This window comes from Pleurodeles waltl, chromosome 4_1 (assembly GCF_031143425.1).
Source record: "Pleurodeles waltl isolate 20211129_DDA chromosome 4_1, aPleWal1.hap1.20221129, whole genome shotgun sequence".
NCBI lineage: Eukaryota > Metazoa > Chordata > Amphibia > Caudata > Salamandridae > Pleurodeles > Pleurodeles waltl.
Window position 1 is genome coordinate 33,865,362 of NC_090442.1, and position 24,708 is coordinate 33,890,069.

Here is a 24,708-nt window from a genome sequence, read left to right on the forward strand (position 1 = left end):
GTGCAATAAGATGCAGTGCAGTACACAGACCCCTCAAAATGCAGTAAGATGCAGTGCAGTGTACACAGATTCCTCACAGTGCAGTATGATGAAGTGCAGTGTACACAGATTCCTCATGGTGCAGTAAGATGCAGTGCACAGATTCCTCACAGTGCAGTAAGATGCTGTTTAGTGCACAGATCCCCTCTTTAACACAAATAATGACCACAAACACCCCGAGGGCCAGGAGGAAAGCCCCCCCAGAGGTCCCCGGATAGAAGCACCCAGCTCAGCCCTGCCCCTGGCAGAGATTCCTCACAGTGCAGTAAGATGAAGTGCAGTGCACAGATCCCCTCTTTAACACAAATGATTACCACAAACACCCCCAGGCCAGGAAGGAAACCCCCACCAGAGGTCCCTGGATAGAAGATCCCAGTTCAGCCGGCTCTTGGCAGAGATTCCTCACAGTGCAGTAAGATGCAGTGCGCAGATTCCTCACAGTGCAGTAAGATGTAGTGCAGTGTGTACTGGTTCCTCATACTACAGTAAGATGCAGTGCTTTGTGCACATATACCTCAGTGCAGTAAGATGCAGTGCAGCACACACAGATTTCTCATAGTGCAGTAAGATACAGTGCAGAGTTTCCTCATACTGCAGTAAGATACAGTGCAAACTCCGCACAGTGCAGTAAGATGCAGTGCACACATTTCTCACAGTGCAGTAAGATGCAGTGTACACATCCCCTCTTTAACACAAATGAGGACCACAAACCACTTCAGGGCCTGAAGGAAAGCCCCCAGATGTCCCCGGATAGAAGAGCCCAGCTCCTGGCATAGATTCCTCACAGTGCAGTAAGATGCATTACGCACAAATTCCTCACAGTGCAGTAAGGTGCAGTGTGTAGAGATTCCTCACAGTGCAGTAAGATGCAGTGCAGTACACAGACCCCTCAAAATACAGTAACATGCAGTGTACACAGATTCCTCATAGTGCAGTAAGATGCACTGTGCACAGATTCCTCACAGTGCAGTAAGATGCAGTGCACAGATTCCTTACAGTGCAGTAAGATGCAGTACAGTGCACAGATCCCCTCTTTAACACAAATGATGACCACAAACACCCCCAGGGCCAGGAGGACCCTCCCCCCCCCCCCCCCAAGAGGTCCCCGGATAAAAGCACCCAGCTCAGCCCTGGCAGAGATTTATCACAGTGCAGTAAGATGAAGTGTTCTTTAACACAAATGATGACCACAAACACCTCCAGACCTGGAAGGCAAGCCCCCCCCAGAGGTCCCTGGATAGAAGAGCCCAGTTCAGCCCAGCTCCTGGCAAAGATTCCTCACAGTGCAGTAAGATGCAGTGCAGTGTGCACTGATTCCTCATACTACAGTAAGATGCAGTGCTATGTGCACATATACCTCAGTGGACTAAGATGCAGTGCAGCACGCACAGATGTCTCATAGTGCAGTAAGTTACAGTGCATAGTTTCCTTATACTGCAGTAAGATACGGTGAAAACTCCTCACAGAGCAGTAAGATGCAGTGCACAGATTCCTCACAGTGCAGTTTCGTCATACTGCAGTAACATACAGTGCACAGACTCTCATGGTGCAGTAAGATGCAGTGCACATATTTCTCACAGTGCAGTAAGATGTAATGCAGTGTGCACAGATTCCTCACAGTGCAGTAAGATGCAGTGCACAGATGACTCACACTGCAGTAGGGTGCAGTGCAGATTCATCACACTGCCGTAAGATGCAGTGTACAGATTCCTCACATTGCAGTAAGATGCAGTGCACAGATTCCTCACAGTGCAGTGAGATGCAGTGCACGGATTCCTCATAGTGCAGTATGATGCAGTGCATTGTGCACAGATTCCTCACAGTGCATTAAGATGCAGTGAAGATTCCTCGCAGTGCAGTAAGATGTAGTGCACAGATTCCTCATAGTGCAGTAAGAAGCAGTGCAGTGTACAGATTCCTCAGTGTAGTACGATGCAGTGCACCATGCAAAGATACCTCATAGCACACTAAGATGCACTGCAGTGCGCAGATTCCTCACAGTGCAGTAAGATGCAGTGCAGAGAGATTCCTCACAGTGCACTAAGATGCAGTGCAGTGTGCAGATTCCTCATGGTGCTGTACGATCCAGTGCAACATGTACAGACTGCTTATAGTCCAGTAAGAGCAGTACAATATGCACAGATTTCTCACAGTGCTGTAAGATGCAGTGCACCGATTCCTCATGGTGCATTAAGATGCAGTGCAGTGCACAGATTCCTCATAGTGCAGTAAGATACAGTACAGTGCCACAGATTACTCATAGTGCAGTAAGATGCACTGCACAGGTTCATCACAGTACAATAAGATGCAGTGCAGTGTGCACAGATTCCTCATAGTACAGTAGGATTCGGTGCAATGGGCACAGATTCCTCACAGTGCAGTAAGGAGTGCAGTGCACAGATTCCTCAGAGTGTAGTAAGATGCAGAGCATCGCACATAGATACCTCATAGCATACTAAGATGCAGTGCAGTGCTCAGATTCCTCACAGTGCAGTACGATGCAGTGCAGTGGGTAGATTCCTTCTTTAACACAAATGATGACCACAAACACCCCAAGGGCCGGAAGGAAAGCCCCCCAGAGGTCCCCGGATAGAAGAGCCCAGCTCAGCCCGGCTCCTGGCAGAGATTTCCTCCAGGATTATTCAGTCTATTTTTACAAACACAGGTGCTGACAATCTCCTACCTGAGCAGAAACCTGTGGAGACATTTTCAGGCTCTCTCCTGGGAATTGGGGGGGTGGGGGGGCAGGTGCAGATTTAGGGTCGGGGGGGGGGGGGGGGGGTCTGTGAGGGTCTGAATATGGAGATAACTGCACAGACAGACGGGGGGTCCTTCCTCCTCTGCAACAGGCTGGATACAGCGGGAGAGGCCGGAAGTGATGTCAGCATGCGCTGCTGGTGCTGTCTCTGCCGCCGCTGACCCGGTAGAGGAAACCCTTCTCCCTTTCATACAATGTGCTCAGTGGATTTCATCAGCAGGCGAGGCGCGCCCTCTGGTGCCCGCTGACGGGACCGCGGGCTCCGGGATGTGTTACACGCGCAGCTTCAGTGCTGTTCTGTAGTTTTTTCCGCTTTTATGTCCACTTCTTCCCCGCAGTCCCCGTCTGCTCATCTCTGTGTTTAATTTGACGACAGTTTCTTGGCCCCTTTCTTGTCTGTTCACCGCTGCTGGCCCCCAGTGACCCCCTCGGTGCCTCTACACACCTCAGCCTCGTGTCATCAGCCCTGCGCGTCCTTTAGTTTTTTTTTTAGAAACCCTCCCGCTCCGGTGAGGCCATTGGGTGCCTGACTCCAACATGGCAGCTGCTGACCGGAAGCTGTTTCTGCTCTCCCTCGCGAGCTCTTCCGGGTGGTGCCACGATTTTCCGGTGGGCGGGCCTGGCCGTAGTCTATTATGCGTTCACTTTTCTGCTGGGAGAGAAGCCACGGCCGCTGCGGGGACCTTTGTTTACAGGCACAGTTGAGCCCGACCCCCACCTTAAAGGTGACCTTTCACCTATCCCCTCAGGGGTTGTGCCTCGCACCTTCGTCCTCTTGGCAGCCTTGGCCCCAGTGACCCTCCGCTGCGGCCTCTGTGCAGAAGCAGCGCCTAGAAGCTGTCAGTGTACCCCGATGACGCTCAGTCACTCCTTCCTGGGAGCTTCACTTCTATAAACAGCAGCGCAGACCCTGCACATTGTTTCCAGAGGGAGGGGAGCCTAGGAGCAGAGATCAGAGTTACTCCAGTTACTGCCCGCGTTACTGCCCCAGTTACTGCTCGCGTTACTGCCCCCGTTACTACTCGCGTTACTGCCCCCGTTACTACTCGCGTTACTGCTCCAGTTACTTCACCATCTCAGTCCCCACAAAGACGGTAGGTTGGGACTCAGTTATTTTTCTTATTTTATATTATTTGCTGCAGTCGCTTTTCAGTCTTGTGATTTCTTTTCTCTCTTAAGTTTAAACCATCTAAAATCACTAACCAGTAAAGCTCTGCAGAATTTCTTTTCTTAAATTGACAGAAGGTTTGCAATGGTAAGGTCAACCTCTTACCAGCTTTCAGGAAGGGTCAGTTTGGGGTAGAAACCAGTGAAATGATAATAGACACGACCTCATTAAAAAGGGCCACCTTTAGGGGAGAATCCTCTGGGAGGCCCTCGGTGCTGCCGCAGTCACTTGCCTCCAGATGTTGGCCCAGTGCAACAGAACAGGCACCTAACAATCTACATACCTGGATCTAAGGAGCAGCATCGAGCAGTGCAGAGGGAATAGGGGATCTAAGGAGCAGCATCGAGCAGTGCAGAGGGAGCAGTGGATCTAAGGAGCAGCATCGAGCAGAGAAGGGGGGGTAAAAAAACGTTTTTCCCATGTTAATTTCCATAGACTCCTTAGACACACCTGTAGCCCAAACTGCTGGAAGAAATTACCTCAAATTTGGAAAAAAATTACCTTTTGGTCTGCAGATCACTTTTTTTAATTTGGTGTAAATCTGTTTAGTAGTTTTTGAGTTATTAAAGGGAAAATACATAACCCCAGTTGACCTGTACAGCTGTCTACTGCCTTTTGGTTAGGTTTGTGCTACATAAATATGTGCCTACTACTGCACGCTTTGGGCACTGAAAGATTGCTAAGCAGCTGTCATGTTTCATGCCAACGCTCGTCAGTTCTTTTCGTTTTACAAAACTAACTCCCAGAGTGGGAATTTGTTTTTGTTAAACATAACAACAACCTTGTGTAGGAGGCTGGCCTGGCTTATAGTGGGTACCTTTTGGTACTTACACCCTGTGCCAGGTCCAGTTATCCCTTATTAGTATAATAGAGGTGTTTCTAACAGCTTAGGCTGAACGTGGAGACGTGCAAAGCTCATACTATACCACTTATATCATATAGCACAATATCATAAGAAAACACAATACTCAGTTACTAAAAATAAAGGTACTTTATTTTAGTGGAAATATGCCAAAAGTATCTCAGAGGATACCCTCACTTAGGAGGTAAGTAATATACACAAATTATATGTACACAACCCCAAATCGGGTAAGTAACAGTAAGAAAAGTAGTGCAAACAATGTAGAATCACATTAGAATGCAATAGGTAGAAATAGGCCTAGGGGCAACACAAACCATATACTCCAAAAGTGGAATGCGAACCACAAATGGACCCCAGGCCTAGTGTAGGGAAGTTACTTATGCAGTGAAAATGGCTGTGAAATAACGTGGACGTTATTTCACTCAGGCTGCAGTGGCAGTCCTATGTAAGAATTGTCTGAGCTCCATTTGGGTAGCAAAAGAAATGCTGCAGCTCATAGGGATCTCCTGGAACCCCAATACCCTGGGTACCTAAGTAGCATATACAAGGGAATTATATGGGTATTCCACTGTGCCAATTAGAATTAGTAAAATTAGTCACTAGCCTGCAGTGACAATTTTAAAAGCAGAGAGAGCATAAACACTGAGGTTCTGGTTAGCAGAGCCTCAGTGATACAGTTAGGCACCACACAGGGAACACATATAGGCCACAAACCTATGAGCACTGGGGTCCTGACTAGCAGGATCCCAGTGACACATTTCAAACACACTGACAACATAGGGTTTCACTATGAGTGGGGGTAACAAGGCTAGAAAGAGGCTACCTTCCTACACCTTGACACCCTGGGAGTTTTAATTATTCTCTTTGAGACTGCCAGGATTTTGCTGTTGGTCCTAAAGAAAAAAAGGCCGTCCTCTTTAATGACTCAAAGCGAGGGGCTCCGCCGGCATAAACCTGACATTGATCTGCAGGGGTTGGGCCCAGGGAAGGGGAAGGCCAGGGTGGAGGAGGAGGCAGGGCAGAGACATTTGTCTTCGTTGTTAGCTGTTTTTCATTAACTTCTTCACCTACAACACTTCCTGGTGGAAGTAAGGAGCATATTTAAGATCCCCTAGCTCCTCCTTGTGCCACATTAGCGTCTCGTGCGCTAATTCAGGACTGCCCTCTAGCTCTCAGGCAGCACTAATCGCAAACCTCTAAAAACAAGACTGTTCTGCACCGAGAGCTTATCCTTGCTTTTGTTAATGACAGTCTTGCAGTGCCACAATCATGGCTTCTTTTCCATTATGCCCCCGTTTCAGTTCCACTCCTAGGCCCTTGCACTGGCATCTGTAACAATACAATGGGGCAATCCTGCAGCAAAACTATGCAAACTGTGACCATTCACAAGACATTTCTTAACATCTTCAAATTCCCTCTCACATTCCTTACTCCACACACAGCCTACACCCTACCCCAGCTGGGCTCCTATGGCACAAGTAAATACGTGTGAACTCAGGGCAAAACCTGGCATAACAAAAATGTTTGTGCCTCTTCTTCCTCCAGGATTCTAGCTATTTCCTCAATGGCTTTAATTAAGCCCCCATCAGCATAGATTACGTGACCTAGATGGTCCAATTCCTGAGGGGCAAACTTGTATTTTTTCTTTTAATTTAAATCCGTTATCTCTCAAGACGCAACTAGAGAAGTCTGTTAAATTATAGGTTATAGGTTGATCAGATCATACTGACAAATATAAAAGCTTTACTTATCAGCTCCGGATAGGGCAGTCCTTTCAGGCAGGGCAGAGCACACATGAATGGATTATAACTATATCACAGAGGGGCAGCACTGACCAGGATTTAGATGTGCAACAGAGCAACTCCTGATACTGGTACCGCCAGAAGTAGTCTGCGCAGAACTTCACAACCTGCACATGATGAGTCTTATTTGTACAGACACCTTCAGTTGAAAGAAGCTTCCTTGTGATGCTTGTAATATTCCTCGAGGGCAGCCTGACCTCGGGTAGGGTGGATCCTATCCAGCTCTTGACATGAGCTAGTTGTTTTGTTTTAGCGACCAGTGCTTTAAGCTGGTAGTTTGGCTGCTGCTGTTAGAACTCCTAGAGGCGGGGGTGGGAGATTGCTGGAGGCTAAACAAGGTTCCAAAGAGTTCTACATTCCGACAGCATACATCATTAATTCAGATTTTACCAATTTGAAAAGGGTGGCATATAGCATTAAAATAACAAATCATTATTTTTACTTAAAGCTTAAACTGAGAATACAGGGGCTTGGTGAGACAGGAAGGGGAATTTTGGCTTAATTCTCATGTGATAATGTTTTTTCTTTTCTCTTTTTCTTTCTTCACAGACACTTGAATATCAGAATGGGGAGAAGAAAGGCTCCAGGAAAAAAAAGAAAAGTACAGTGTTCACCTGAATGTGTTTTGCCTGTCCTTAATGTGTCAGCTTCAGGATCCCAAATAAATGCTGAGCGGGACCATGAACTGCTATCAGGGAACCAGCCCAGCATGATCCTTTTATCTATGTTAGAGGAGTTGGAAGCCAAACTGGATAACTTGCAGAATACCCTAGAGGATGTACCGTCTAGAGTCGCTGGGCTTATGGAGCAAATCTGGATAGAAAAGGGTCAACATCACCTGGAAAATGGTGGTGTGTCTTTGGGGATGGTCAGTCCGGTGACTGTTAGAGATTCTTCTTTCAGTAGATCCCCTCCAATCGATCTTTCAGTCAGGTCAAGGGAGCTGAACCAGTGTCTTCAACCTACATCTCCACGCTTGCTTGAACCACAGAAGAGCCAGAGCCTCCAACCTATGTCTCTGGATGGCCATGGACTACAGCAGGATTGTACTATCTCCAGGGGCCCTTCTCTGGATGTTTCAGTCATCCAAGGTGAGACAAACCTTCGTCTTCCACAAACATTTGATGATGAGGAAGAGCCACTGCAGGCGCACTGCACACAACTAGAACCAGAGGAACACGTGAAGAAAGAACAATTGTATGCAGATACTTGGGACCCACAACAGATGGATCCACCATTTCACGAAGGATACGAGCCACAGCAAAACCACAGCAGACAAACTGTACTTCCAGTTGAAAAGGAAACAGATGTACACATAAAGCAAGAGGAGTTGTGGTTTGATGGTGAGGCTCCACAGCAAAACCACTGCAGACAACCAGCATTTCAAGAGGAACAGAGTCTACAGCACAACGCATGCTTGCAGCAGGTGCTCTCTGATGCACAAGAGCAACATCAGAACTGCAAGACGGAACCAATGCAGTCTGAGGTACAGAATGCAGATCAGCAATACAAGCTGGAACCACTGCATCCTGAGAACTGTGATCAGAACTACAAGCAAGAACCACTGCATCCTGAGGACCGAGATGAGAACTATGAGCAAGAACCACTGCATCCTGGGGACCGTGATGAGAACTACGAGCAAGAACCACTGCATCCTGAGGACCGAGATGAGACCTATGAGCAAGAACCACTGCATCCTGAGGACCGAGATGAGACCTCTGAGCAAGAACCACTGCATCCTGAGGACCGTGATGAGAACGCAAACCTACAACGGACATGTACTGATGCGCAGGGTCCATCGGTATCCTCCTCATTCCTGGCACAGAATATTACTGATACAGATGGAGCTATCGCCACAGGCGCATTGGAGAGAAGAAAATCAGATGTATTGCTGTTCAAAGCCATCCCAGGTATATGTTTTTTAATAAATAAAGATCCAGAAAGAGGACTAAAATTGTCTAGCTCTGAAATAATGTAACATACAGCATCTCTCAATGTGATGTTTCCATATTCTTAGTGAGACTTGCAAGGGGCCAAGTCATAGTTATGTGGAGTGGTATCTTTGGGGGCTGGAGGCTCGTTCAGAAATAGGCTGAGAATTGGTATTCAGCATATGAAAATGACCTGAATTCTGGTCCATGCATGATAGTCCATATTCCAGACTCAAGGACTTCGAGGAATTAGTGGCAGAATCTGTGATTTCAATCCAAGTGCTGCACTACTCATCGTCCCCTAAGTGTCAGATGCAAGTGAGGTGTTATTCACTGAGAGTAGTAGAAACATTGCCCTTTTTATTGCTAGTGGAAACTAAAGCACTTGAAAGATTGGGCAGAGTCTGTGTGATGTTTGCGTGTACAGAATCTAAGAGGATTTGTGGGTCTGTCAGGGTCTGACGGTTAGGAGGTGAGGGAGGCAGTGAGAAGAAGACACGTGGTCTGTAGTGATGGAATGGATAGGGCAAGGTCCACGGCACCCCAGAGCTTTCAAGAAGACGTGGTCTGTTTTTCTGCAGTGCATAGATACATGTGGATAGAACTGGGTGGCCTGCAGATCAGAAAGGGTCGGTTGTGTAACATACTGTATGACTTGATACCAGCTCCATCTAAAAACTCTTTTGTCTCCCTCAAGACAAATTGCACACTAATATCTGATACCAGCTCACACGGAAACCCCCCCTCTGGCAAAAATGTGAGTAAGAAAGATGATGACACTTTAAGTGCTTGGTTCACGTACAAACTTTACTTCTTACCACTTTGACATGTAGTCCACAAGCACAATGGCAAAGTTCTGATGCACAGGAAGCAAATGGACCAAACAAATCAATGCAGTCTTTGTCCCACACTCTGTCAGGCTAACCCACACCCGCCACAGGCAGAACTCCAGAGATCAGTCTTTTATTGTTTTGTAAAAACTTTCCACTCTCTAACAGCCCTATCCACGGCAGTCTGCCAGTATTGCATTATCAATCTGTTAGAATTAGTGGAAGAATCTGGGATTTCAATCCAAGCATTGTCCTACTCATCGCCCCCTAAGTGTCAGTTGCAAGTGAGGCGTTAATCACTGAGAGTAGCAGAAACGTTGTCAATTTTTTGTGCTAGTGTGTACTAAACATTGGGCAGGGTCTGTGTGATGTTTCAGTGTACAGAATATAAGGGGATTTATGTGTCAGTCAAGGTCTGTTGCTTAGAGGAGGAAGAAACCGGTTGTTGAAGAGAAGGTAATGTGTAAATCAGGTGTGGTCTGTAGTGCTGGAATGAGTAGGGCAAGGCCCACGGCACCAAGAATGTTTTCTAAAACATTGTCAGTTTTTCTGTAGTGTGTAGGGACATGTGCACAGAACAGGGGCACCTGCAGGTCAGAGATGGCTCCTTGTATCACAACATACAGTATCATATAGGACATCTTACAAGTTCAAGGGGGTTTCAGGATTAAGTAGGGTCTGTGGTGCTGTTGTCTGTGGGGTTATGTACACAGTACATGGTAGTCTGAATGTCAAGCTGGGTTGGTTGTACTGCAGTAATACAGGATTAGGTTGTATATTTGCTTACTTTTATTTAATCTAATATATGCCCATTATAAGCCCAGATATGACCCCCGTTATGTCTCCTCTTACGCTTCTGTCAGTTTTTCCTCCTGCTAAGTCACCAATATCAGTGGTAAAAGTAACTCTTCTGGGTGAGTGGGTGAAGTTGATGGTGATTACTCTGAGATATGTGGAATTACTATGGAAATGTGGCATTTGATTCCTCTTGTAATTCCTGAGTACTATGATTGTTTAAGAAATAATTGGCTACGTGACCATGTCAGTGTGAACAATAGCTTTACAATATCATATGCATCTCTTGAGGGTCGATCCATCTTTAGATGGTGTGAGAAAGTAGCCTCTTTCTAGCCTTGTTACCCCCACTTTTTGCCTGTTTGTGAATATATGTCAGGGTGTTTTCACTTTCTCACTGGGACCCTGCTAGCCAGGGCCCAGTGCTCAAGTGACTCCCACAGTCCAGTAACTCTTCAGTCCAAGTTTGGTGGAGGTAAGTCCTTGCCTCCCCACGCTAGACTGCATTGCTGGGTACCGCATGATTTGCAGCTGCTCCGGCTCCTGTACACTCTTCCAGGATTTCCTTTGTGCACAGCCAAGCCTGGGTCCCCGACACTCTAACCTGCAGTGCACAACCTTCTGAGTTTTCCTCCAGCGTCGTGGGACTCCCTTGTGTGACTTCGAGTGGACTCCGGTTCACTTTTCTTCTAAGTGCCCGTTCAGGTACTTCTGCGGGTGCTACCTGCTTCTGTGAGGGCCCCCTACGTTGCTGGGCGCCCCCTCTGTCTCCTCCTCAGCTGGCATTTCCTGGGCTCCTGCCCACTCTCGACACTGTCGCGACTATTGGACTTGGTCCCCTTGTCTTACAGGTACTCAGGTCCGGAAATCCACTGTTGTTGCATTGCTGGTGTTTGTTCTTCCTGCAGAATCCCCCTATCACGACTTCTATGCTCTCTGGGGGTAGTAGGTGCACTTTACACCTACCTTTCAGGGTCTTGGGGTGGGCTGTTTTTCTAACCCTCACTGTTTTCTTACAGTCCCAGCGACCCTCTACAAGCTCACATAGGTTTGGGGTCCATTCGTGGTTCGCATTCCACTTTTGGAGTTCATGGTTTGTGTTGCCCCTATACCTATGTGCTCCTATTGCAATCTTCTGTAATTTCACACTGATTGCATTGCTTTTCTTTCTATTACCTGCATAATTTTGGTTTGTGTACATATATCTTGTGTATATAACTTATCCTCATACTGAGGGTACTCACTGAGATACTTTTGGCATATTGTCATAAAAATAAAGTACCTTTATTTTTAGTACTTCTGTGTATTGTGTTTTCTTATGATATTGTGCATATGACACCAGTGGTATAGTAGGAGCTTTACATGTCTCCTAGTTCAGCCTAAGCTGCTCTGCTATGCTATAGCTACCTTCTATCAGCCTAAGCTGCTAGAAACACCTCTTCTACACTAATATGGGATAACTGGACCTGGCACAAGGTGTAAGTACCTCTGGTACCCACTACAAGCCAGGCCAGCCTCCTACAGATGGCTAATGTATCCTAGCCCCTCCTTATACTACCCAATACACATTACGTGGTGCAAATCATGCAAGTTTCTGCCTCTCTGTGCAGTAAATGGTGCAACATGGTGTGTTACGGAAAGCCTAATGGAAAGCTCTGGCCACATCTTCCACTTTTTTTTTATTGTTGTGAGGTTATTTTAGTAGCTTTATTGGGCATGTTATTTTAGCCATAGGCCTACAGCTTGTGCCCCTTAGCTTAGGAACAATTCATTTTATTTTCTGAGCAGAAGCTCTCTTCTGTGGTGATGCTTTATTTTCCTTTATTTCATACACTTTTAGCACTGAAACTGTTTTCATTTCTTTTACTCGAACATTGTAGTTCTGTGCTTTGCTCAAAGCTGTCTCCAATATGTTGTCAGTACAAAGTGGAACACCAAAATCTTTGCCATACGTGTTCTTACTTTAGGGCATGTTTCTCAGAACTCCAGCTATTTTATTATAAAACATCCCTCTGCCCCCTGTATGTTACAGGGAGAGCTCCTGCCAGAAGATTGCCACTGCATGCTGTCTCTTTAGTGCAGCTGTCTGCTGAGACTTGGGCCCTCATTTTGACTTTGGCTGTCAATTTCTGTGACCGCCAAAGCCAAACCCGCCACCAGACCGCCAGTGTTGGCGGTCTGCAGACCGCCATACTACGAGTGCAGGCAGTCGTTTGCCATCCTTGTGGTGGAAAGTCACCAGCATTCGCAATGGTGGTCTGTGGTGCTGAGGCGGGTGCATTGCCAGCACCGCCACACCAGTAGGACTCCACCTGCCGTATTACAAGCCATACTATGGCTTGGCGGAGTCCTGCTGGTGTGGTGGTGCTGGCGATGCAAGGCCACCAGGAAAAATCTCCTCTGAGACGTCCTCCTCAATGGAGAAGGTAAGTGGGCGTCTGAAAGGGGGGTTGCCCTTGTGTGTGTGTGTGTGTCTGCGGAGGGGGGGAGTGGTGAATGCATGCATGTATGTGAGTGAATGTGTGCATATATGGGGATGTCTGAGTTGATGAATGTGAGGGAGTGGGGGTGTCTGAGTGCGTGTATGCGTATGCTGAATGGGTGTGTATGTGAATGCGTGCATGAAGGGGTGTTTGTGAGTGTGTGGATGGGTCGGGGGGATGTGTGCATGTGTGGGGACATGTGTGCCGATGACAGGAATGGAGATTCCTGTCACCAGGTGCTTGACCGCCAGGGTTTTCGTGGTGGGATGACCGCAACAGAAAGCCTGGTGTTTTGCAGCCTTGTAATCCAGACAGCAGGCTGAGGCCTGCCACCGGGTTGGAGGTGCTCCCCGCGGGCCGCAGCAGTGCGACTGCATCGGCAGGCGAGGCAGGGTTGTGGAGGCTTGGCGTCTGCCAAGCCCCACAACTAGTAATGTGGCGGTCCTTATGCCCGACTCTGCGGCGGTAGGACTGACACGGCAAGGCTGGCAGTCTCATGACCGGCAGCCTCGTAATGAGGCTCTAGTTGTCTTTCCATTTACATGAGAGAGGACTCTAAGTAGACTAACAGCCCTCTTCACTACTATCCTATTCGGGTATAGGAGATGGTGTCTTCCTAGGGAACCTGAAGGGCGGATTAGGCTAACACTGCTGTGCTCTAGTAGTACTTTAGTGGTGTAGGTAGGAATCCAGCCACGTACCACTCTGTTACTTTGGGAGAATTTTCTTGTGTTTCACTTTCCTTGTCACCTCATTGCTATTATTCTGTTTTATTATCCTAATCATTGCAGTATATGCTATTTTATCTAGAACACAGTTGATGCAAGTAAAATACATTGAACCGATTTCTGCTTCTATTTGTATTTGCATTTGTGAGACAAATGTTACTCAGAAAAGGATAACAATAAGGAAAAGGATGACATCTGTTGCAGCACAATTTCTTTGAGAAATCAGAATGTCATGCACATCGCTTCCGCAAATCACTGCCACCTTTAGGTGCTGGTGAGGTATGATACGTGACCTGAAGGGTTAGGCCGACAGTTGTCACACAGAGTGGAATGGAACTCCGTTCTCCACAGCCTGGTGGTGCTGTCGCCCCCATCCAGCAGTCTTTTTTAGTATTATGAGAGCCAAACACGACAACACTTGCTACCAAAAAACCTCTGATGCACTCACTGACCATTCTGTTCATCCTCTCTGGGTGATAAAGACTAGCCCATTTATGCTTAATACTATTTCCACCCAAATCTCCATCTCCCTCAAGGCAAATTCTACTACTTATCCAATACCAACTCACACAGAAAATCGTCTCTGGGAAATACAAACCTCACTTCTGTCAACTTTGACATGTAGTCCACAAACAATACGGCGATTGCAAGAGGAGATCGGAGGCCTCAACAGAATGAAAGAGGAGCAGTAGACATATGAACACATAGCGCAAGCTCCTGTTTAATGATGGCTCCGAATAATTGTCTGTAGAAGACCCACACGATAAATTCACGCTGCTGGGGACCCTGTCCGTTGGGCAGCGCCGGGAGGAGGGCTGCGATGCAAACCTAAGGGCAAAGGAAGGAGAGGCTCTGAACAGGTGGCCACTAACGGACAGATCATCATCAGGCCCCCCTCCGCAGACCTTAGAACATCATCACTAACAACATTTGGACATTCATACAAAAGAAGGGTAAACGATAATTGATCAACGGTCACAGCTGGCTCAGAAAGTCACACAAAAGTAGAGCTTGCTCCGCTGTGGCAAACTGAAACACCTGGAATAAGAATGGGGCGAACAAAGGCCAGACAGGAACAGGTATCGCAAGAGCTGATACTGCCGTCATGGCAGTCTGACAGCTCGACCGCAGCACCTTCCCTCATGATGCCCACCAGCGGGAGGATAAAATAGACCTCATCCTGCGGGAGATAAGAGACTTCCAAGCGATTATAGAGCAAACACTAGGCGTGCTAACAACAGAAGTAAATTTGCTCTGAGATGACCACCACAAATTGTCAGAGAGTCAAGACCACAGAGGGATCCCTTGCTACATTGACACCTAGACAAAAACACATGAGGACACCGGTTACGCAACTGCAAAGACAAGTGGAGCAATTACAGGAACGTGGCAAAGATGCTGAGGGTAGGTCCCGCTGCAATAACGTTTGAATTGTGGGGCTGCCAGAGGGCCTTGAAGGGCTAAATACAACACACTTGATTGAGGACTGATTACAAACAGTGATTTGCCCCACAGTCCTATGGTCATACTTCGTAGTGGAGCGGGAGCATAGAGTACCAACTAGGAAACCAATCTCGGGTGCACCCTCACACCCATTAGTCGACAAGATATCGAATTATAGAGATCAGGACCTACTACTGCAGTAGGCGCGATGCGCACACCCATAAAGGTGGAAAATACTAAAGTCTTCTTATTCACTGTAAGGAAATGCCTCCTTGGCATGGTTACCACCTGACTTTTTGCCTTTGCGGATGCCAAGTTATGATTTGAAAGTGTGCCGAGGCATGCTAACCAGGCCCCAGCACCAGTGTTCTTTCCCTAAAACTGTACCTTTGTTTCCACAATTGGCACACCCTGGCATCCAGGTAAGTCCCTTGTAACTGGTACCCCTGGTACCAATGCCAGGGAAGGTCTCTAAGGGCTGCAGCATGTCTTATGCCACCCTGGGGACCCCTCACTCAGCACAGGCACACTGCTTGCCAGCTTGTGTGTGCTGGTGGGGAGAAAATGACTACGTCGACATGGCACTCCCCTCAGGGTGCCATGCCAACCTCACACTGCCTCTGGCATAGATAAGTCACCCTTCTAGCAGGCCTTACAGCCCTAAGGCAGGGTGCACTATACCATAGGTGAGGGCATAGGTGCATGAGAACTATGCCCCTACAGTGTCTGAGCAAAACCTTAGACATTGTAAGTGCAGAGTAGCCATAAGAGTATATGGTCTGGGAGTCTGTCAAACACGAACTCCACAGCACCATAATGGCTACACTGAAAACTGGGAAGTTTGGTATCAAACTTCTCAGCACAATAAATGCACACTGATGCCAGTGTACATTTTATTGTGAAATACACCCCAGAGAGCATCTTAGAGATGCCCCCTGAAAACATACCCGACTTCTAGTGTGGGCTAACTAGTTTTGCCAGCCTGCCACACACCAGACATGTTGCTGGCCACATGGGGAGAGTGCCTTTGTCACTCTGTGGCTAGTAACAAAGCCTGTACTGGGTGGAGGTGCTTCTCACCTCCCCCTGCAGGAACTGTAACACCTGTCGGTGAGCCTCAAAGGCTCACCCCCTTTGTTACAGCGCCCCAGGGCACTCCAGCTAGTGGAGATGCCCGCCCCCTCCGGCCACGGCCCCACTTTTGGCGGCAAGGCCGGAGGAGATCATGAGAAAAACAAGGAGGAGTCACTGGCCAGTCAGGACATCCCCTAAGGTGTCCTGAGCTGAGGTGACCCGACTTTTAGAAATCCTCCATCTTGCAGATGGAGGGTTCCCCCAATAGGATTAGGGATGTGCCCCCCTCCCCTCAGGGAGGAGGCACAAAGAGGGTGTAGCCACCCTCAGTGCTAGTAGCCATTGGCTAGTAACCCCCAGACCTAAACACACCCCTACATTGAGTATTTAGGGGCCCCCAGAGCCAAGCAAGATAGATTCCTGCAACCTGAAGACAAAGAAGGACTGCTGACCTGAAAGCCCTGCAGAGAAGACGGAGACACCAACTGCTTTGGCCCCAGCCCAACCGGCCTGTCTCCCCACTTCAAGAAAAACTGCACCAGCGACGCGTCCCCCAGGGTCCAGCGACCTCTGAAGCCTCAGAGGACTACCCTGCATCTAAAAGGACCAAGAACTCCCTGAGGACAACGGCTCTGCTCCAAAGAAGAAACAACTTTGCAACAAAGAAACAAACTTTAAAGGACTGCACGTTTCCCGCCTGAAGCGTGAGACTTTCCACTCTGCACCCGACGCCCCCGGCGCGACCTGCGGAGAAACAACACTACAGGGAGGACTCCCCGGCGACCCTGTGAGTAGCCAGAATTCCCTCCCCCCCCCCTCCCCCAGCGACACCTGCAGAGGGAATCCAGAGGCTCCCCCTGACCGCGAATGCCTGCTTCTAAGAACCCGACGCCTGGTAAAGCCACTGCACCCGCAGCCCCCAGGACCTGAAGGATCCGACCTCCAGTGCAGAAGCCACTCCCAGGTGGCCCTCTCCCTTGCCCAGGTGGTGGCTACCCCAAGGAGCCCCCCCCCCCCGCCTGCTTTGTTGAAGAGACCCCTGGGTCTCCCGTTGAACTCCATTGCAAACCTGACGCCTGTTTGCACTCTGCACCCAGCTGCCCCGTGCCGCTGAGGGTGTACTTTTTGTGCTGACTTGTGTCCCCCCCGGTCTGCCCTCCGAAGACGCGGGTACCTACCTGCTGGCAGACTGGAACCGGGGCACCCCCTTCTCCATTGAAGCCTATGCGTTTCGGGCACCACTTTGACCTCTGCACCCGACGGCCCTGAGCTGCTGGTGTGGTAACTTTGGGGTTGTCCTGAACCCCCAACGGTGGGCTACATTGGACCAAACTTTGAACCCTGTAGGTGGTTTACTTACCTGCAGAACTAACAAACACTTACCTCCCCCAGGAACTGTTGAAAATTGCACTGTCTAGTTTTAAAATAGCTTATTGCCATTATTGCCAAAACTGTATATTCTATTTTGCTGATTCAAAGTTCCTATGATACCTAAGTGAAGTACCTTTCATTTGAAGTATTGATTGTAAATCTTGAACCTGTGGTTCTTAAAATAAACTAAGAAAATATATTTTTCTATACAAAAACCGATTGGCCTGGAATTGTCTTTGAGTGTGTGTTCCTCATTTATTGCCTGTGTGTGTACAACAAATGCTTAACACTACCCTCTGATAAGCCTACTGTTCGACCACACTACCACAAAATAGAGCATTAGAATTATCTCTTTTTGCCAATTTCTTACCTCTGAGGGGAACCCTTGGACTCTGTGCATACTATTTCTTACTTTGAAATAGTGCATACAGAGCCAACTTCCTACATTCACCAATTATATATTGGCAGTGCAGTGCAAAGGGGCCTCTTACCAAATGGTCAAACAACTGCTTCAATAAGCCAATATCACATATGCCCTGCTCTTTCCAGCAAAATTGAAAATCTGCCATAAACAACAGGTATTCTTTTATGATTCTCCAGAAGAAGCACTGCAATGGCTAGAACCATCCTATCCAGAGGTAACTGCTCAGGACAGAAGAGACCCTCCTGCTACTACGGTTCAGCGGGCACCCAGACGCAGGCTTTGCCAACCTAAAAGGAACCACCTGTCGCAAATAAAGAAGCCCCAACTGCCCAACAGGTGAAGGACGGCAGACAAGGAGGGTGAAATCGCCCACCACTCTCAGGTCACTGTGCCCTCTAGTTAGTACAAGTAACTCTCAAGAAAGTGTCTCTGAATCGGAGACAAAAGCCAGTGAGGCACTATTCCTCATGGTAATACCCCAAACAGCAGAGGAACTTTAATGGGGACCATCAATAATGTAAGGGGCAACAACAAGCATAAGGGAACACAATCAGCTGTCTGCCTTTGAGCTGTGAAACAGCTGCTACTGTTCTCATTACTTAGAACTCCACTGCCATGAACTCTTGACGGAGAACAAAACCATAAAAGAAATGAGGAGAACCACAGCCTGAAAGAAAAGAGCCCTTACTGAATTGGAAGAAACTATCATTAGGGCAAGGAGCGCCCTGCTGAGGCCGGGGCCCCGACACCAGGCACTCTTTAACAGTGTACAAATTGCACCAACCGATTGCCACAAGATGAACGTGTTTTGGCTTCTAAGCCACTGACTACCCCGATGCAAGGGTTATTGGTTTTCTATGATGTTTTTTAAATTCCAACTTTTTAAGTTCCAACTATTGTTGCAAGATCAGTCAAGTAATGTTTTCTTTCTGGACGCCATGCTCATATCTTTAAAAAATTGTCAAATGGTTGGTATATTTGTGATATTTGGTGGGGCCACAATGAGGGACTAAGGGAATACTCATTCTACTCGTACCCCCATACTTTACATTCTAGGCTGGATAGATTTGTATGCCACGACCAGATGCAAACACTGACCATATCTGACCATAAACCACTAGAGATTCCAGTGCAGTGGGGCCGGGTTCCTGCCCCGATTCCCATATGGAGATCGAGGCCCTCACTACTCGAAGACGAAGTACTACGAGAAAAATTAGCAACCACTCTCTCCATGTAGTTCTCTGAAAATACGAATACCGCTTTCACCCCAGTAGTGGAATGGGAAGCCTTCAAGGTGGTGGTGCGCGGTGGGATCATTGTTATGACAGAAGGGGCCACTCATGTGAGGAACAGGCTGCAGCACAAGGCCCGAAAAAGCCCAACAACTGCAGGACGCCCGCAATCAATATGCAGAACTACTAGAGCGCCTCCGAGTAGTAAATCATAGCCATTGCAGTAAAAAAAAATACACACCGAAGTGGACAGGACAGGCACGCTACTAGCAAGATTAATATGTCCACCACTGAACCCCACGCCAATCAGGAGGGTAGACCCCCCACTGCAGAACCCATCCACCATACAGAGAGGAATCAAATCGGCCTTTCGAGATTACTATACGCAGTTATACGCCGCACCCCCACAGACCCAGAGAGACTCACTATGGAGATTCTTAGAATGAGCACATCTACCCAGAACACGACCCATAGATAATGAACTGCTAGCAGCCCTGTGCAACTGACAGAAGTTAAAGAAACCCTTAAAACCTTAGAAGGTAACAAAGCCTCGGGTCCAATGGCTTGCCAGTAGAGCTCTGTAGTACATATGCTATGCCAATAGCACCGGCTGCCTTCCACTATCTTGGCATACAGGTATACCGAACGAATGAGGATGTATTGGACGGAACCTAATACGAACAATTACCACGCTAACTTCACTAATACATTCTGGCCTACCCTCCTACTGTCAACGACCAGCAGGATAACACTGGCCAAAAAGGTGATACTTATTTTACTTTGTAAACTTTCTTTGTTGTAGTTCCCTTGGCAACATTCCGCTATCTCAATACGTCACTGACGGAACATATCTGGGGACAAAACCACCATAGAATTAGTTTGGCTAAGCTGCAGTTCCTGATAGATGGGGGGAGGGAGACACAGATTTCAAGGCCTACTGTTATGCAGCACAACTACAATGACTGTCCTGATTTATTCAAGATTAACCACACTGTGATACACAATAACCAAGGCCGCCTCCACCGACACCTCTATTCTGAGACTACTCAGACCATTCTCACCCGCTGCTGCTACCCGTAGCTCTACGGTATTGGCGATTGGCAGAAAATAAACTGCAACTCAGGCTCCCAATGCCCCTAACATTCCCCTGCGCAGCCTTCCTTAACCTTAACAAAACGACACCTGGACGGATGGGAAAAAGGTGTCACCACAGTGAGGAGCTTGTTTGTGGAGGGGAGATTAATGATGCACATAACCTCCTGAATACAGTTTTTCTTGGACATGCTAGTATCGTCAGACTGATACAAAAGCAGGGGGCACCCGAGGGCCAAGAACCTGAAACACATGAATTAGATCTGATGGTTGAAGGTCCACACTCAGTGAAAGGCTGTATAGAGGCCTTCAAATGCACCTTGGAGTCTCCCTGTCACAGTTAAAGAGGAAATGGGAAATTGACTCAGACAGAGGAATTACAAATAAAGAATGGGCAAAAGCTTTAGAATTCCCTGGAAAAGTTTACCGTAATACCAGATCTAAATTTAATTCAGTTTTCAATACTGCATAGAGCCTATTTAACCGCACAGTCGATCAATTAGATATACCCCAGAGCAGCAGCAAAGTGCCTCGATGCCAAGAAGAAGGGGCGGACTTACTACATATGTTCTGGACATGCCCCAGGCTGGAGACCTGGGCAGAGATAACGCAGACTTAGTGGGCATAACCAGTCTGAAACGCATGGAACGCGGCCTGCTGGGCATAGCAATGCAACCACAGGGAGGTATGGTAGAAGAAAAATTCCTAAACCTAGCAGTATTACTAGCGAAGCGACAACTAGGAAGTGGGAAGCAGTTCCCTCTCGACTAGAGGACTGGAGAGCAGAAATGAAAAAGTGGGGCCAAGCGGAGAGTTCAGCTATTAGACGGGAAGAATACTGAGGGCCCGTAAGAACCTGATCTCATTGGAGTGGGATTTGTTATTAGAGACCTTTAAGGCACACAATATGACCCAACTGGACAAAAAAGTAAACCAAACCCCTTGATATCTGCTGAAAGAAATAAGCCTCTTAATACCAGGCTCCGATTGGGCGGTAGACCATGGACACAAGACTTTAAGCTTTACGACTACATGCAAGAGAATTACCCACACCAAAGACACAGCCACTAGTTCGTTTTGTTTTTTTCTTTCTTTTCTCTTTCTCTCAGAAGGAATCTTATTCAACAAAATTATGTGTACTGTTTAGAAATAATAGACTAGGAGTACCCTACACATGACCGCGTGTTCACTGATATAAATTGAAGCATATACTCCTGTATAAACATGTTTAATGTGCTTAAAATGAAAAAAAGTTTGTTTAAAAAAATATATTGTGGTAAATTGATAACAAAGAGGTCATTGTCACCCTTGATCATTTCTTGGCTTGCTCTACCACTCCCCTCTTCCCACGAAGTGAGTTGTCTTTCTGCTGTGTATTTACTCCTTCTTGTCTTCCTCTTCCTCTATTTGCCCTTCTTCCTCTTGTTTTTCCTCTTTTCTGATTTTTTATTGTCCATCCTTTTTTCAGTACCCTGTACTCGGCTAAAAAGAAGTCTCAGGTAGATTTTTTCTCTTCTAGGAAGGTGTCAGCCGAGTCATCTCAGACTGACTATCCTTCTGAGCTTGACTGTGCTCTCAGAAGTTCTTGTTGTCTTTGTGTTGATATTATTTTAACCTTTCTCTTCACTTCACCATATCGTATTTCAAAGGTTAAGACTCTTCCAGTGCTGTAGTCTTGCTTTGCCCTTAGGGATTTCCTCCTTTCTCTTTATCTCTTCCTCGTGTTTTGTCAATCTCTCTGTCACCCCTTAATGAAGTTAATAACTTGTTTGTCATTGTCATTCTCCCTTGTATCAGTTCTTAGTCTTGAGTACTACAAATGCAAGACTAGAGAACACCATTAGACCGCAGACTAAGAACAAACAAGTTAGCTGGCCTTTTCCATCTGTGGACCCTTTGTCTGGAACAGCACCCCCATAGTCATCAAGGCTGCCCCAATACTGCCCCAGCTTAGGAACGAGTCGAGGGCCCACCCCTTTAAAAAGACTTTATGCTTGTCTTCATGCCCGGTACAGCGCTCTGCATCTTTTAGGCAGGGTTTGTACTATAAAAATAACATATTACTACGTATTTAGCCGACCTACCCTACACGTGGACTTTTGAGTACATTTGACAAAGCGATCCTGGGATGGTTGAGAAGGTTTATCCCACTCAGAGCACTCATTGTGTCCAGTTGCGATTTTAATATTGTCTTACCAAGAGTAGTGAGTCCATCTTTTAAGCCACTACATCCATGTTACTGCATAGTTTGCTCAGTTTAACTGAGCAGATTATTCATTATTTTACACATATGAGCAGACAGAAGCACTCTGATGGAGGAAAAACACAAAAATGTAAGCTGGAATAAAGCATTATGCATTTCAGCTCTGGGATTACGTGTTGTTTTCCAAATCGAAACTCACCCTTTGATCCAAACATGGTCTCTTGTTTAGAACCCAGCAAATGACAGAGAGATAGTGCACCACATGTCATCTACAATACCATCAGCATCAAACTATTGGTTACAGGAGGTAGCATTTTCCTACTTCCTTAGCTATAACTGTCCACATTTTACATATTATAACAGCGCAGTTTTTTAATTAATATTTCCCATGTGTAATTTATGTTCTTTTCATTCTGCAGGACAGCAGCCGCAGAAGGAAAGTATGGATGATCAAGAGAAACATAAAGCTTCTAGAGGAGTTAAGTATTTTGCTCACAAATTGAACGAAAAAAAACACCAAACAACACACTGGGGTGAGAGGGTTAACAATGAAACACTCCTTCTAAAGCAAAAAAGAATAGACAGCGGCCTAGGAGCGTATCCCTGGGCTGAATGTAAGAAGACATTTACTGGAAAGACGCATCTTTTACTGCATGAAAAAACACATACAGAACTAAGGCAGTGTCCCTACCCTGAGCAGGAAACCAGGTCTGCTGACGAGGCAACTCTTACACATCAAGAAAAAACCTTTGTTCAGAAGGTACATCTTCAACAACATCAAAAAATACACACAAGAGAGAGACATTATCACTGCAATGTGTGTGAGTTGAGCTTTCCTGGAAAGTTAAACTTGGTACAGCATCAAAGAATACACACAGGAGAGAAGCCTTATAGCTGTACTGCGTGCAAGAAGAGCTTCAGTCTAAAGAGAACTCTTGTAGACCACCAAAAAATACACTCCGGTGAGAAGCCTTATAGCTGTACTGTGTGTGCCAAGAGCTTTACTCTTAAAACTACCCTTGTACACCATCAAAGAATACACACAGGAGAGAAGCCTTATAGCTGTACAGTGTGTGAGAAGAGCTTCAATCGAAAGAAAACTCTTGTAGACCACCAAAGCACACACACAGGAGAGAAGCCTTATCGTTGTACTGTGTGTCCCAAGAGCTATACTCGTATGGCAAACCTCTTAGACCATGAAAGAATACACACAGGAGAGAGGCCTTATAGCTGCACCGTGTGTGCCAAGAGCTTTACTCTTAAGGGAACCCTTTTGCACCATGAAGCCAGACACGCAGGAAAGAAGCCTTAAATCACTGCAGAGTCGATTCTTGTACAGCACCAAAGAATACACACATGAGAAGGCCATGACGCTGCATGGGATATTTCTCTTCAGCAACATCAAGTAAAAAGTACAAAAACCTTCTCAAAGCACTGCCAAAATGGATCTAAGATTGTACAGCTGAAATTAGACCCAAAGCATCTACGAACTAATCTAAGAATTAATCAGGGCTGAGGTCCTCACCTTCGTCTGAATGTCTGAAGAGCTTTAAAATTAAGGACAGACGCCAACATTTGCAGCATCTCTGAACAGAAGATGGGCCCTTCAACTTCCCTTCACCAAGCAACGAACTTCACAGAGCATTGCTTCATTGCAAATTAAACTTTTTAGACACACATGAAATGTATGCAGTGGTGACAACATGTTGCCAAGTGTGGAGCAAAAATATCTTGAGGGACATAAATTCTAGGACTGAACAAAAAATTGCTGAAAACCCGGGCAAATGAAAACAAAAACTTGTAGAAGAAAGAAGAATCAACCAATTGAGGATGAAACATAAAAACTCATTTTATCACTAAAGTAGGAACATCTACTTCTTATCAGCATCTTCAGACCAGTTGTCTAAATATTCTGTACAACCCATCCGTGCTGATAGATCAAAACAGAATGCATGGCTGTGTAGATTCTAACATACAAAGGTGGCACAAAGCAAATTATTCTTAAATTTCAACCACCTAAAATGTTACACAATTTGTGCAGTTTTATTATGGTTTATTCTGGTGAGAATTAAATACATAAAAACTGAATTTCACATAATGATTATTTCATCGCATGCTGTGATGTGTTTTGTGAGGTCGGTTGTGGGCTGGTTCTTGTGTGAGGAGTGAGATTGACAATTAGACTAAGGACACTGCAGCAGGGAGCTGTCCCCAAGAATCTTATTTTCTACAATCAGCCTTTGCTAGTACACCAATCTTCCTGCCGGTTTCACGTGGCGAAAAGACTGGAGATACTTCAAACCCATCAGTACCTTCTGTTTTCTCTGTCCTGGGAGGGGTGGGGAGAACCGTACGCTACCCTGCAGCTCCTCCGCCACCAGTCCCTCAGAGGTGCGGCATTCCAGTGTGTAGTCAGCTCTACCACTGGGTTGTTAGAGTAGTGTAAGTGTTACAAGTACAGTTTGCACTGTTG

The 24,708-nt window shown here is 46.7% G+C and overlaps 1 protein-coding gene across 1 annotated transcript; it reads left to right on the forward strand.

Annotated features, from left to right (window-relative positions):
- The first annotated feature begins 3,397 nt into the window (after positions 1-3,397).
- On the forward strand, positions 3,398-24,323 carry LOC138287319 (uncharacterized). The gene is made up of 3 exons (XM_069227673.1): positions 3,398-3,891; positions 7,179-8,539; positions 22,655-24,323. The coding sequence occupies exons 2-3, from the start codon at positions 7,195-7,197 to the stop codon at positions 23,545-23,547; spliced, it is 2,238 nt and encodes a 745-aa protein (XP_069083774.1). The 5' UTR covers positions 3,398-3,891; positions 7,179-7,194; the 3' UTR covers positions 23,548-24,323.
- The last annotated feature ends 385 nt before the right edge of the window (positions 24,324-24,708 follow it).